Source organism: Dendrobates tinctorius, unplaced genomic scaffold (genome assembly GCF_039654945.1).
Source record: "Dendrobates tinctorius isolate UK_male_01 unplaced genomic scaffold, ASM3965494v1 ptg000174l, whole genome shotgun sequence".
NCBI classification, from domain to species: Eukaryota; Metazoa; Chordata; class Amphibia; order Anura; family Dendrobatidae; genus Dendrobates; species Dendrobates tinctorius.
Window position 1 is genome coordinate 2,216,793 of NW_027361841.1, and position 12,515 is coordinate 2,229,307.

Sequence of the window (12,515 nt, forward strand, 5' to 3'; positions counted from 1 at the left end):
AAGAACAAGAGCTGCTATACACTACCTGTCAGCAGCTGCAAAATATTGAATGGCTGTCAACTAATTCTCATTTGGTTTGGTCTTCAGCTGTTTTTCTTCATCTGCCCCATACTAAAATGTTAATGTGTTGTCAATGCGGAGAGGGGAGTACACCAACTCTAGACAACTCTGGTGGCTTATCTCCTCTGAGGACAAAATGTGCTTCGAATTTGAACATGCCTGATCCTATTTTCACCAACGTAACCAGTTGATGTGGAGTTGGGAGGCCCCCATACTTGCAAGGTAAATGGTTGGTCCAGCTGAAATCTTCAGGTTCAGATGACTATGCTGTAATATGTATGGGTGCCTTTAACTTCTTAGCGCTGTGTATGTATGTCAGCGCTGGGGTTGACAGTGTGAAGGAAGGGCTCAGTAGCTATACTCCCTCCATGGTAGATGCTGGCTATGATACATAACCATCATCTTTCTGTAACAGCAGCGATCAGAGCTGAGCTCCAATTGTTAATCATTTAGATGCTGTTGTCAATTTCTGACTGCGGTATTTTAATAAAACCGTTGCATGCACGCACAGACTTCCATCGTTGCTCCTGCGAAGCACCAATGGGTTAGCTTGGTGGCCGGGAGTTTGCTGAAGACCCCTGTTGCTGCCAACTTGGTGTTCCAGTCACAGGCTGAGCTTTATAGAAGACCGCAATTTACTCTTATCATACTGCAAAACTATAGTATTGCAGTATATATTGTAAGCGATTGCAGGTTCAGGTCCCCTAAACGGGCTAAAAAGCAAAAATAAAGTTTGAAAAAAACAACTCTCCTCTTTCCCTAATTACAAATAAAGATATTTAAAAACTAAACATATTAGGTGTCACCATGTCTTTAAATGTCCAATATATTTATATTATATAATGTAGTAATTATCTTACATACTATAAATACTATATTGGAAGAAAAAAAAAAATCACCTACGTAAAGGAATGCAATCAAAATGTCTTTTATCCCTTAAATTGGTGAAACTAAACTGTCAGGTCACCACTAGAGATGAGCGAATATGTTTGGAAAGCAATCACCAAACATAAATTCGGCACGACTGTGGTACATTCGTATTCGTGATTGGGTAACTTGAGCATTTTTCTTAAAATCGGAAAAAGTCGGTAATGTTCTGTAGAAGATAGAATAAAAGCTGGCAATTCATGTGCCGCGTCCAGTAAAATCACAGAGTGACAGGTTAGAATAGATATATATATACACGTAGGATACAAGGATGTATAGATGTCAGTAACACTCACACATATACATGTATTTATATTACATAGATTGAAGAAAAGCTGGCCAGCCACGGTAGTGTACAGTGTGTGTGTGTGTGTGTGTGTGTGTGTGTGTGTGTGTGTATCTTACTGTACATGTATTTAATTAATAAAAGATTATTTTTTTTGAAAAAAATGCGGGCTCCCGCGTAATTTTCGGAACTAGCAGAGGGAAAGCCGACAGCTGGGGGCCGATGTTTATAGCCTGGGAAGGGGGTAATACCCAGGGAGCTTCCCAGGCTATTAATATCAGCTCACAACTGTATACTTGGCTTTACTTGCTTTTAAAATGGGGGACCCTAAAAAATTGACGTAGGGTCCCCCTCTTGTTAATAACCAGCAAAGGCTATGCAGACATCTGTGGGCTGATATTAATAGCCAAACAAGGGGCCATGGATACTGAGGCTGCGCTTGCAGCAGTTCAGTCAAGTGGTTCTCAGCCTGGATGGTCGCAGCTTGGCATCGTCTTGGTTGAAAACGATTTCTCCCCCAGATATGGATTATGGCATGGGACAGAACGACCGACAGGTCTGGTATATTGTTGTTTTTTTATTTGTTTTATTACAGGAGAACGAGGGCTTCAGTGGAATTAGGCGAGGTTGTAAGTATGGTATTAAAGAAGTCTGTGTCATTTTTTTCAATTAAAGGACTTTATTCTTGGTGTGCCTTTTCTGGGCAGCTGTGGGCTGATATTTTTAGGCTGGGGGTGGCAATATCCATGGCCCCTTACCAGCCTGAGAATACCAGCCCCCAGCTGTGAGCTTCAGCAAGACTGGTTGTTAAAAAATGGGGGGGGGCTATATTTGGTGATTTAATCGACGTTTAAATCAGCGAATATTGCAAAATCGGCGATCATGAACCGAACATTGAAATATTTGCTCATCTCTAGTCAAGCAAAAAAACATCTATGGAACCAACCCCGCCCAAAAAAATGGCAGAGTTGCATTATTTTAGCCATTTGGATTTTTTTTTTTTCCTGTTTATTAGTACATTGTATGGTGTCATTGAAAACTACAACCGTCCTCAAAAACCAAGCTCTTGTATAACTTCGTAAAATTGTCTGCAGACGCAAGAGGTTAAGAGAATATTCTCACATAGGAATTATTTGTTTTGTGCTGGGTGTGGAAAACTGTGTACAATTTACCACTAGTTTCTCTGGCCATTATCAAAGCCATGGCGATTACACGTAAATAACCAGTAACAAGAACCGCAGCATCACTGCCATGTGTGAATATGCTGTAACCTTTCCATGACTGCTAATTTTGCTCTGTGGGTCAAAATATAAACAATACGTAACTGAAGAAGAAAGAAACGGTGAAGAAGAAACGGAGAGTGGTGGTCATGGGGGATTCCCTGTTGAGAGGAACTGAGGCCGCTATCTGCAGACCGGATATAACTTCAAGAGAAATGTGTTGTCTTCCAGGTGCAAAAATTAAAGATGTGTCTGACAGGATATCAGGACTCTTCAGACCTACAGATGACTACCCATTCCTGCTACTACATGTGGGGACAAATGACACCGCAAGAAACGACCTGGAAACCATCTGCAGAGACTTTGAAGACTTAGGCAAGAAAGTGAAAGAACTGGGAGCGCAGGTGGTCTTCTCTTCCATCCTCCCAGTGGATGGCCATGGAACAAGGAGGTGGAATAAGATTCTGCAGGTGAACAACTGGCTACGTCGATGGTGCCGTCAGCAACGATTTGGATTTCTGGATCACGGAGTGAACTACTTATACGATGGACTACTTGCTAGAGATGGGGTGCACCTTACGAAGACTGGTAAGCATGTATTTGGAAGTCGCCTTGCTACACTTGTAAGGAGAGCTTTAAACTAGAACAACATGGGAAGGGAAGCAAAAGACCAGAAAAAGCCATACACCTGACAAATGCTATTGAGAACTCTGCTATTGGAAGTGGAAAGGAAGAACAAAGACGAAAGAATCTAATTAATAAAAATATTGGAGAAAGAGAAACCAATCACAAACTAAAATGTTTCTATACTAATGCACAAAGCATGGGCAACAAACAAGGAGAATTGGAACTACTAACACAGGAAAAGAAATATGATGTCATTGGAATCACTGAAACTTGGTGGGACAATACACATGATTGGAATACAAGACTAGAAGGATACAACTTATTTGCAAGAAACAGACTTGATAAACGAGGAGGGGGTGTCGCATTGTATGTTAGAAACGCGTATATCTGCACAGAGATTGAAGCTTCAGAGACTGGGAGTTCTGTGGAAACTGTTTGGGTAAGAATACAAGGACAGAACAATGGAAAGGACACCATTGTAGGCATTTACTACAGGCCGCCTGTGCAAGCTGAAGCTATGGATGAACTCTTTATGCATCAAATGGCCAAGTTCTCCAAAAAATATGACATAGTTGTCATGGGAGATTTCAACTATCCAGACATTTGTTGGGAATCTCTCTCAGGCAAAACTAACAGGTCAAGGAAATTCTTATCCTCTCTTGCTGACAACTTTATCTTCCAAAAGGTAAGGGAGAAAAGGGGAACTGCTACCTTGGATCTAATCCTTATAAACAGGGAGGAAATGGTTGAGGAGGTAAAAGTGGCTGGGACCCTAGGAGGTAGCGACCATGCTATTTTAGAATTTTGGATAACTAGAGGCGGAAGACCTGTGAAGACTCAGACGTCAAGGTTAGATTTCAGAAAGGCAGATTTTAAGGGATTCAGAAAGAGAATTGGAGGGATCCAGTGGCTGGATATCCTTAAAGACAAAAATGTCCAGGAAGGATGGGAAATCTTGAAAAATGAAATTCTCAAAGCACAGTTGTTAACAATTCCGAAAAGAGGGAAGAATAGGAAGCAGTTAAGGAAACCAGGATGGATGAACACAGAACTTAAGCACATGCTAAAAAGGAAGAAAAAAATGTTTATAAAATGGAAAGAGGGAGGCATATCTAAAGAAGAATATAATGCTGTCTGCAGAACCTGCAGGGCACAAATCAGATTAGCTAAAGCTGAAAATGAATTGAGGCTTGCAAGAGATGTCAAAAGCAATAATAAAGGATTTTGGGGATATGTCAAAAGTAAAAGAAAAGTCAAAGATGCTATAGGATTTTTACAGGATGAAAATGATGAAATGGTAAGACAGGATGTTGAGAAGGCTGAACTTTTAAATTCCTATTTTGCATCTGTTTTCTCTCAGAAAGGAAATGTAACATCAACTGTTATTCACTGTCCTATTAAGGGAATAGAAGAATCCAGGATATCTATAAACAGAAAGATAGTGAGGAAACACTTAGCTAGCCTAAATGAATTCAAGTCTCCAGGTCCAGATGAATTACACCCCAGAGTACTGAAGGAGATAGCAGAAGAAATTTTTGAACCCCTCTCTATAATCTTTGAAAATTCTTGGAGAACAGGAGAAGTGCCAGAAGACTGGAGAAGAGCAAATGTTGTTCCTATCTTCAAAAAGGGGAAGAAGGTGGACCCAGGTAACTATAGGCCGGTGAGTCTGACTTCTATACCAGGAAAGATCTTTGAACAAATTATTAAACAACATGTATGTCAATACCTGGATAAGAATGAAGTGATTAAACAGAGTCAGCATGGGTTTGTAACTAATAAGTCATGTCAGACTAACTTAATTTCCTTCTATGACGGTATCACTGATTGGGTGGATCAAGGAAATGCTGTAGATATAGTATATCTTGACTTCAGCAAAGCATTTGACAAAGTCTCTCATACAATCCTTATTGAAAAAATGATTAAGTATGGAATGGACAAGGCAACTGTTAGGTGGATTCATAACTGGCTTAGTGATCGGACCCAAAGAGTGGTCGTAAATGGCTGCATATCCAGTTGGAAGAATGTCTCAAGTGGGGTACCACAGGGCTCTGTCCTGGGCCCTGTATTGTTCAACATCTTTATCAACGATTTAGATGAAGGAATTGAGGGTAAACTGATTAAATTTGCTGATGACACAAAGCTAGGAGGGATAGCTAATACTAGAGAAGAGAGAGAGAGGATTCAAAAAGATTTAAATAAACTGGAGAAGTGGGCAGCAACTAACAGAATGGTTTTTAACAGGGAGAAATGCAAAGTACTACATCTGGGCAATAAAAATGGAAAAAGCATATATAGAATGGGAGGAATAGGGCTAAGTGACAGCACATGTGAAAAAGACTTGGGTATACTAATAGATCACAGACTGAATATGAGTCAACAGTGTGATGCAGCAGCAAAAAAGGCAAATGCAATTCTAGGATGTATTAACAGAAGCATACAGTCTAGATCACGTGAAGTCATTATTTCCCTCTACTCCTCTTTGGTCAGACCTCATCTGGAATATTGTGTCCAGTTTTGGGCACCACATTTTAAAAAAGACATCAACAAACTGGAGCAAGTTCAGAAAAGAGCGACCAGAATGGTGACCGGTCTGCAAACCCTGTCTTATGAGGAAAGGTTGCAGGATTTGGGAATGTTTAGTTTGCAAAAGAGAAGACTGAGAGGAGACTTAATAGCTGTCTACAAATATCTAAAGGGCTGTCACATTGTAGAAGGATCAACTTTATTCTCATTTGCACAAGGAAAGACTAGAAGCAATGGGATGAAACTGAATGGGAGGAGACACAGATTAGATATTAGAAAAAACTTTTTGACAGTTAGAGTGATCAATGAGTGGAACAGGCTGCCACGAGAAGTGGTGAGTTCTCCTTCAATGGAAGTCTTCAAACAGAGGCTGGACAGACATCTGACTGGGATGATTTAGCGAATCTTGCTTTGAGCAGGGGGTTGGACCAGATGGCCCAGGAGGTCCCTTCCAACTCTACGATTCTATGATTCTATGAAGGTGGCATGGTGCATGGTATTTCTTAATTATCCAAACAATTTAAAGTAAACTGGAAAAGTTGATGGATCTGATTAGTAATATTTAGGCTGGTTTCACATTTGCGTTTTTTAGCGCTGGAAAAAAACGCTAACCTGCGCATGCGTTTTTTCCCCTATATTTAACATGGGTGCGCATACCTGCGCGCTTGTAAGCGCATGTATGCGATTTTCATGCGCTGCGTTTTTTTGGGGTGTGCGATTGGATTTTCCAGACGCATCATGTTGCATTTTTTGGCCCTGCAAAAAAGCGCATGCGCACATATGCGCACGTTTTGCGCTAAAAATGGCCATTATAGCCTATGGATGCGCATATGTGCGCACTGGCATGCTCATGTAAGCGTTTTTTTGCATATGCGTTTTTTTTTTTTTAACCATGGAATTTAGGGGTTTGAGTTAGAGTTAGGGTTAGTTAAGGGGGGTTAGGGTTAGGGTCAGGGTCAGGGTTAGGGTTGGGTTTTGGGTCAGGGTTAGGGTTTAGTATGGTTTGGTTAAGGGTTAGGGTCAGGGTTAGGGTCAGGATTAGGGTTAAGTATGGTTTGGTTAAGGGTTAGGGTCAGGGTTAGGGTCAGGATTAGGGTTAAGTATGGTTTGGTTAAGGGTTAGGGTCAGGGTTAGGGTCAGGGTTAGGGTCAGGGTTAGGGTTAGGGTTAAGTATGGTTTGGTTAAGGGTTAGGGTCAGGGTTAGGGTTAGGGTTAGGGTCAGGGTTAGGGTTAGGGTTAAGTATGGTTTTGTTAAGGGTTAGGGTCAGGGTTAGGGTCAGGGTTAGGGTCAGGGTTAGGGTCAGGGTTAGGGTTAGGGTTAGTTAGGGTTTAGGGTTTGGGTTAGGGTTAAGTATGATTTGGTTAAGGGTTAGGGTCAGGGTTAGGGTTAGGGTCAGGGTTAGTAAAGTCATGGTTTGGGTAGTGTGAGGGGCCACCTAAAAATGTTGGAAAAAAACGCAAACGCGGTAAAAACGCACTAAAAACGCATACAAACGCATATAAACGCTGCGTTTTTTTCATGCATGCTCATAAAAATGCTTGAAAAAAACGCAGCAGTTGTATGCTTATGTATGCGTTTTTTCAATGCGTTTTTTTGCGGGAAAAACGCGCTGCAAAAAAAAAAGCAAGTGTGAAACTAGCCTTACCCCCCTCTTCCACCCTCCAAAAAATGATCATTGATCAAAAACTCATATATTGGACATAATTTTTTCTCTTTACTCATATTGCCACATGTTTTGTAAAGAAATTACCATGTTACACACCATACCGTCTAATCTGCCTTCCTACACTGGCACAACAGGGCCGATTTCATAGAAAGCCAATTACACTATCAGAATGATCGGTATGTTTTATGGAGGTAATCTGGTGAACTCAAAGGAAACTCACAAGCTCTGATAAAATAACTAATATAATGGAAACCACACGAGAATTACCACCAGTGATCTGCATAGAGAAACATGCAGACACAACACAAGTTGTGCCCTTTAGCCCTTCTTCCATGGTGAATCTGGTAATGTTGTCAGTAATAACATGGGTTTCCATGTCAAACACACAAGTGATAGAGCATTGTCTCCTGCACTGGTAATTGCATTTCCCCATGTTAACACTGTATTCCATGCTGGGCAGGCTGTCAGTGAGACACTAATCCAGGTGATGGCATTGTGTACAGGAGCGTGCAGCATCATATGCATTTATCTGCCTGCATGCTTACTATGTGAATCAAACCGGTCAGATAGTGGACTAACGCTAAGCATTTTAAGATACCAAGAGTTTTCAGTGCGCTGTTTGCTTATTAGTCGACTTTGTCGGTCAGATGTCATTTTTCTTTGCTTAGCCTGTTTGACCTTACCACCACGGCTTTGACAAACTGAATTTCTTTTTATGTGCTTCATCCCCTAGTCCTATGATTGAGCAGATGGACCCACTAATTTCAGTTATGTAATGGCTGCTTGTAGATTAACCATTGAAACGTTTTTTCTCGTATTTCCCCACAAAAACCTGTTGGCAAAATATTTAAGCACTTGTATCTTTTTGCTGCATGGGGTGGAAATAGTCAAATTATTCAATATCACCCAACTGAAAAGACTAGAGAAGTATGTTTTAAAGGGATATTCTCAAGCGTGGAATATGCCACTATTCATGGGATTGGGGTTGGCTTACTGACCGCTAGGTGTCATATCACTGGGACCCCACCATTCAAGAGAAGTGGGTTTCTGAAGAGTCCCATGTGAATCAAACATTGGTCTATCATGGGCACTGCCACTCCATTCAGTCTTATCGGGATGCCTAATTCCAACCATGGAAAGCACTTGGTGACCTCCAGAGGTGGTTTTAGAATGAATGGAGTGGCAGTGTATATGATTAACCACTGGTGTTTTGACACTGAGCTTTTCAGTGCCCTGGTTCTCAGGATTGGTGAGGTTCCCTGCGGTTAGACCCTCGGCTATTGGGACGTTATCCCCCGTCAGTAGGATAGGGGATAACTTCTAACCTTGAGAAATCACCTTTTTAATTGTTATTGGAACTGCACAGTTTTACATGTTAGTACGGTAGGTGTAGTACAGTTTTATATGACCTGCTTATTTTGCACTGATTTTACATATAAATGTTTTGTTTTTGTTTACCATCAGGTTCAAAATCAAGAGGAAGAAGAAAATCCTTCAACCTCAAACAACCCAGTGTTGGATCTGGAGCTGGCAGAAGAAAAATTGCCTATGACTCTGTCTAGGCAGGAGGTGAGCTGTGGAAACTCTTAAAATCAACTCTACTGGTACAGTCTCTTAACAGAGGCCAGGGTCACACAAAGATTGGCTGTGTTTTCTTTGATATTTCTAATGACATAATGACAAAATGAAAAAAAAAAATCGGCAGCCAGTTTTCAAGTCTTAAGTAAAATCTCTGAGTGTGCATACAGAGCATTTTGGATTGTGGGGTCAGTGTTGTTTCTATCAAAATTTAGTATGCTGAAAGTAAAATTTTCTTTTATTTTCTCTCAAAAAGAACTTTAACCTCTTTCTGACATATGACGTACTATCCCGTCCATGTGCCCTGGGCTTTAATGCCCATGGACGGGATAGTACGTCATACGTGATCAGCCGCGCTCTCGGCGGGGGGAGCGCGGCTGATTGCAGCCGGGTGTCAGCTGATTACGCACCGCTCCCGGTACAATGGGATCAAACATGATCGCAGCGTTCCGGTGGCATAGGGAAGCATCGCACAGGGAGGGGGCTCCCTGTGTGCTTCCCTGAGACTTTCAGAAAAACGCGATGTGATCGCATTGTTCCGAGGGCCTCCTCCCTGCAAGTCTCCGGATCCAAAATGGCCGCAGGGTCCCGCAGGGAGGTGGCTTGTCAGTGCCTGCTGAGAGCAGGCATCGGCAAGCCTCCTGCACTGCCTGTCAGATCGCTGATCTGACACAGTGCTCTGCAAGGTGTCAGATCAGCGATTTGACACTATATAGTGATGTCCCACCCTGGGACAAACTAAAAAAAAAAAAATTATAGTGTGTAAAATTATTTGTTAAAAAATTCCTAAATGAAGAAAAAAATGTATTTCTTGGAACAATATTTATGTAAATAAAAAGACAATAAAAGTACACGATTAGTATCGCCGCGTCCGTAACAACCCGCCCTATAAAACTATCCCACTAGTTTAACCCTTTCAGTGAACGCCGTAAAAAAGAGGCAAAAACCATAGCTTTATCATACTGCCAAACAAAAAGTGGAATAACGCGATAAAAAAGACAGATATAAATAAACATGGTACCGCTGAAAACGTCATCTTATCCCGGAAAAAATGAGCCGCCATACAGCGTCCTCGGCAAAAAAAAAAAAGTTATAGCGCTCAGAATTAAGCGTTGCAAAAATAATTATTTTTTACATGAAAGTTTTATTGTATAAAAGCGCCAAAACACAAAAAAATATAAATGAGGTATCGCTGTAATCGTACTAATCCGAAGAATAAAATTGCTTTATCAATTTTACCACACGAGGAACGGTATAAATGTCCCACCCAAAAGAAATTTCATGAATTGCTGGTTTTTGTTCATTCTGCCTCCCAAAAATCATAATAAAAAGCGATCAAAAAATGTCATGTGCCCGAAAATGGTACCAATAAAAACGTCAACTCGTCCCCCAAAAAACAAGACCTCACATGACTGTGGGCCAAATAAAAAAAAAATGTAACATAGTAACATAGTTATTAAGGTTGAAGGGAGACTTTAAGTCCATCTAGTTCAACCCATATCCTATCCTAACTTGCCCTAACATGTTGATCCAGAGGAAGGCAAAAAAACCCCATGTGGCAACAGTAAGCTTCACATTGGGGAAAAAAATTCCTTCCCGACTCCACATACGGCAATCAGACTAGCTCCCTGGATCAACGCAATATTAAGGAGACTAGTGTATATACCCTGTAATATTATACTTTTCAAGAAAGGCATCCAGTCCCTTCTTAAATTTTAGTAGTGAATCACTCATTACAACATCATATGGCAGAGAGTTCCATAGTCTCACTGCTCTTACAGTAAAGAATCCGCGTCTGTGAGTATGCTTAAACCTTCTTTCCTCCAGACGTAGAGGATGCCCCCTTGTCCCCGTCACAGGTCTAAGAGTAAAAAGATCATTAGAAAGGTCTTTGTATTGTCCCCGCATATATTTATACATTGTAATAAGATCACCCCTAAGCCTTCGATTCTCCAAACTAAATAATCCCAAGTGTAATAACCTGTCTTGGTATTGCAGACCCCCTAGTTCCCTAATAACCTTGGTCGCTCTTCTCTGCACCCGCTCCAGTTCAGCTATGTCTTTCTTATACACCGGAGACCAGAACTGTACACAGTATTCTAAGTGTGGTCGCACTAGTGACTTATATAGAGGTAAAATTATGTTCTCCTCATGAGCATCTATGCCTCTTTTAATGCATCCCATTATTTTATTTGCCTTTGCAGCAGCTGCTTGACTCTGGCCACTAAATGTGAGTTTGTCGTCCACCCATACACCCAGGTCTTTTTCAGTGACTGTTTTGCCCAGTGTTTTACAATTAAGCACATAATTATACAACTTGTTCGTTCTACCCAAGTGCATGACCTTACATTTTTCCCAATTAAAGCTCATTTGCCATTTATCAGCCCAAGCTTCTAGTTTACATAAATCCTCCTGTAATATAAAATTGTCCTCCTCTGTATTAATTACCCTGCAGAGTTTAGTGTCATCTGCAAATATTGAAATTCTACTCTCTATGCCCCCTACAAGGTCATTAATAAATGTTAAAAAGAAGCGGGCCCAAAACTGACCCTTGTGGTACCCCACTGCTAACCGTGACCCAGTCCGAGTGTGCTCCATTAATAACCACCCTTTGTTTCCTATCCCTGAGCCAGCTCTTAACCCACCTACACATATTTTCCCCTATCCCCATTGTTCTCATTTTATGTATCAACCTTTTGTGTGGCACCGTATCAAAAGCTTTTGAAAAGTCCATGTACACCACGTCCACTGCATTCCCTTGGTCCAGTCCGGAACTTACCTCTTCATAAAAGCTTATCAGATTAGTCTGACAGGAACGGTCTCTTGTAAACCCATGTTGATATTGGGTCATAAGGTTATTCTTCTCCAGATACTCCAGTATAGTATCTCTTAGAAAACCCTCCAGGATTTTACCCACAGTTGAGGTTAAACTTACTGGCCTATAATTTCCAAGTTCAGTTTTTGTCCCCTTTTTGAATATTGGCACCACATTTGCTATACGCCAGTCCTGTGGTACAGACCCTGTTATTATGGAATCTTTAAAGATTAAAAATAGTGGTCAATCTATGACTGTGCTTAATTCCTGCAGTACTCGGGGGTGTATCCCATCCGGGCCCGGGGATTTGTCAATTTTAGTGATTTGTAGACGCCGCCGTACTTCCTGCTGGGTTAAGCAGGTGACATTTAATGGAGAATTTTTAACCCTGATCATGTTATCCGTCATGGGATTTTCTTGTGTAAATACTGTTGAAAAAAAGTCATTTAGCATATTGGCTTTTTCCTCATCCTCATCCACCATTTCATCCATGCTATTTTTAAGGGGGCCAACACTATCATTTTTTAGCTTCTTACTATTTATGTAGTTAAAGAATATTTTGGGATTATTTTTACTTTCTCTGGCAATGAGTCTCTCTGTCTCAATCTTTGCTGTCTTGATTTGCTTTTTACAGAATTTATTTAATCTTCTGTATTTATTTAATGCCTCATCACTACCTACTTGCTTTAATTCTCTAAATGCTTTATTTTTATCTCTTATTGCGCCCCTTACAGCTCTATTTAGCCATAGTGGTTTCCTCCTATTTCTCGCATGTTTATTCCCATACGGTATATATTGTGCACAGGTCC

At 40.9% G+C, this 12,515-nt stretch overlaps 1 protein-coding gene across 1 annotated transcript in view; it reads left to right on the forward strand.

Moving 5' to 3' along the window:
* Positions 1 to 12,515, forward strand: part of PRPF18 (pre-mRNA processing factor 18) — a 110,727-nt gene that overhangs the window by 30,684 nt on the left and 67,528 nt on the right. The window contains exon 3 of the mRNA XM_073551275.1: positions 8,778 to 8,882. Coding sequence (XP_073407376.1) covers positions 8,778 to 8,882 — 105 coding nt within the window. The remainder of the gene's footprint in view (positions 1 to 8,777; positions 8,883 to 12,515) is intronic.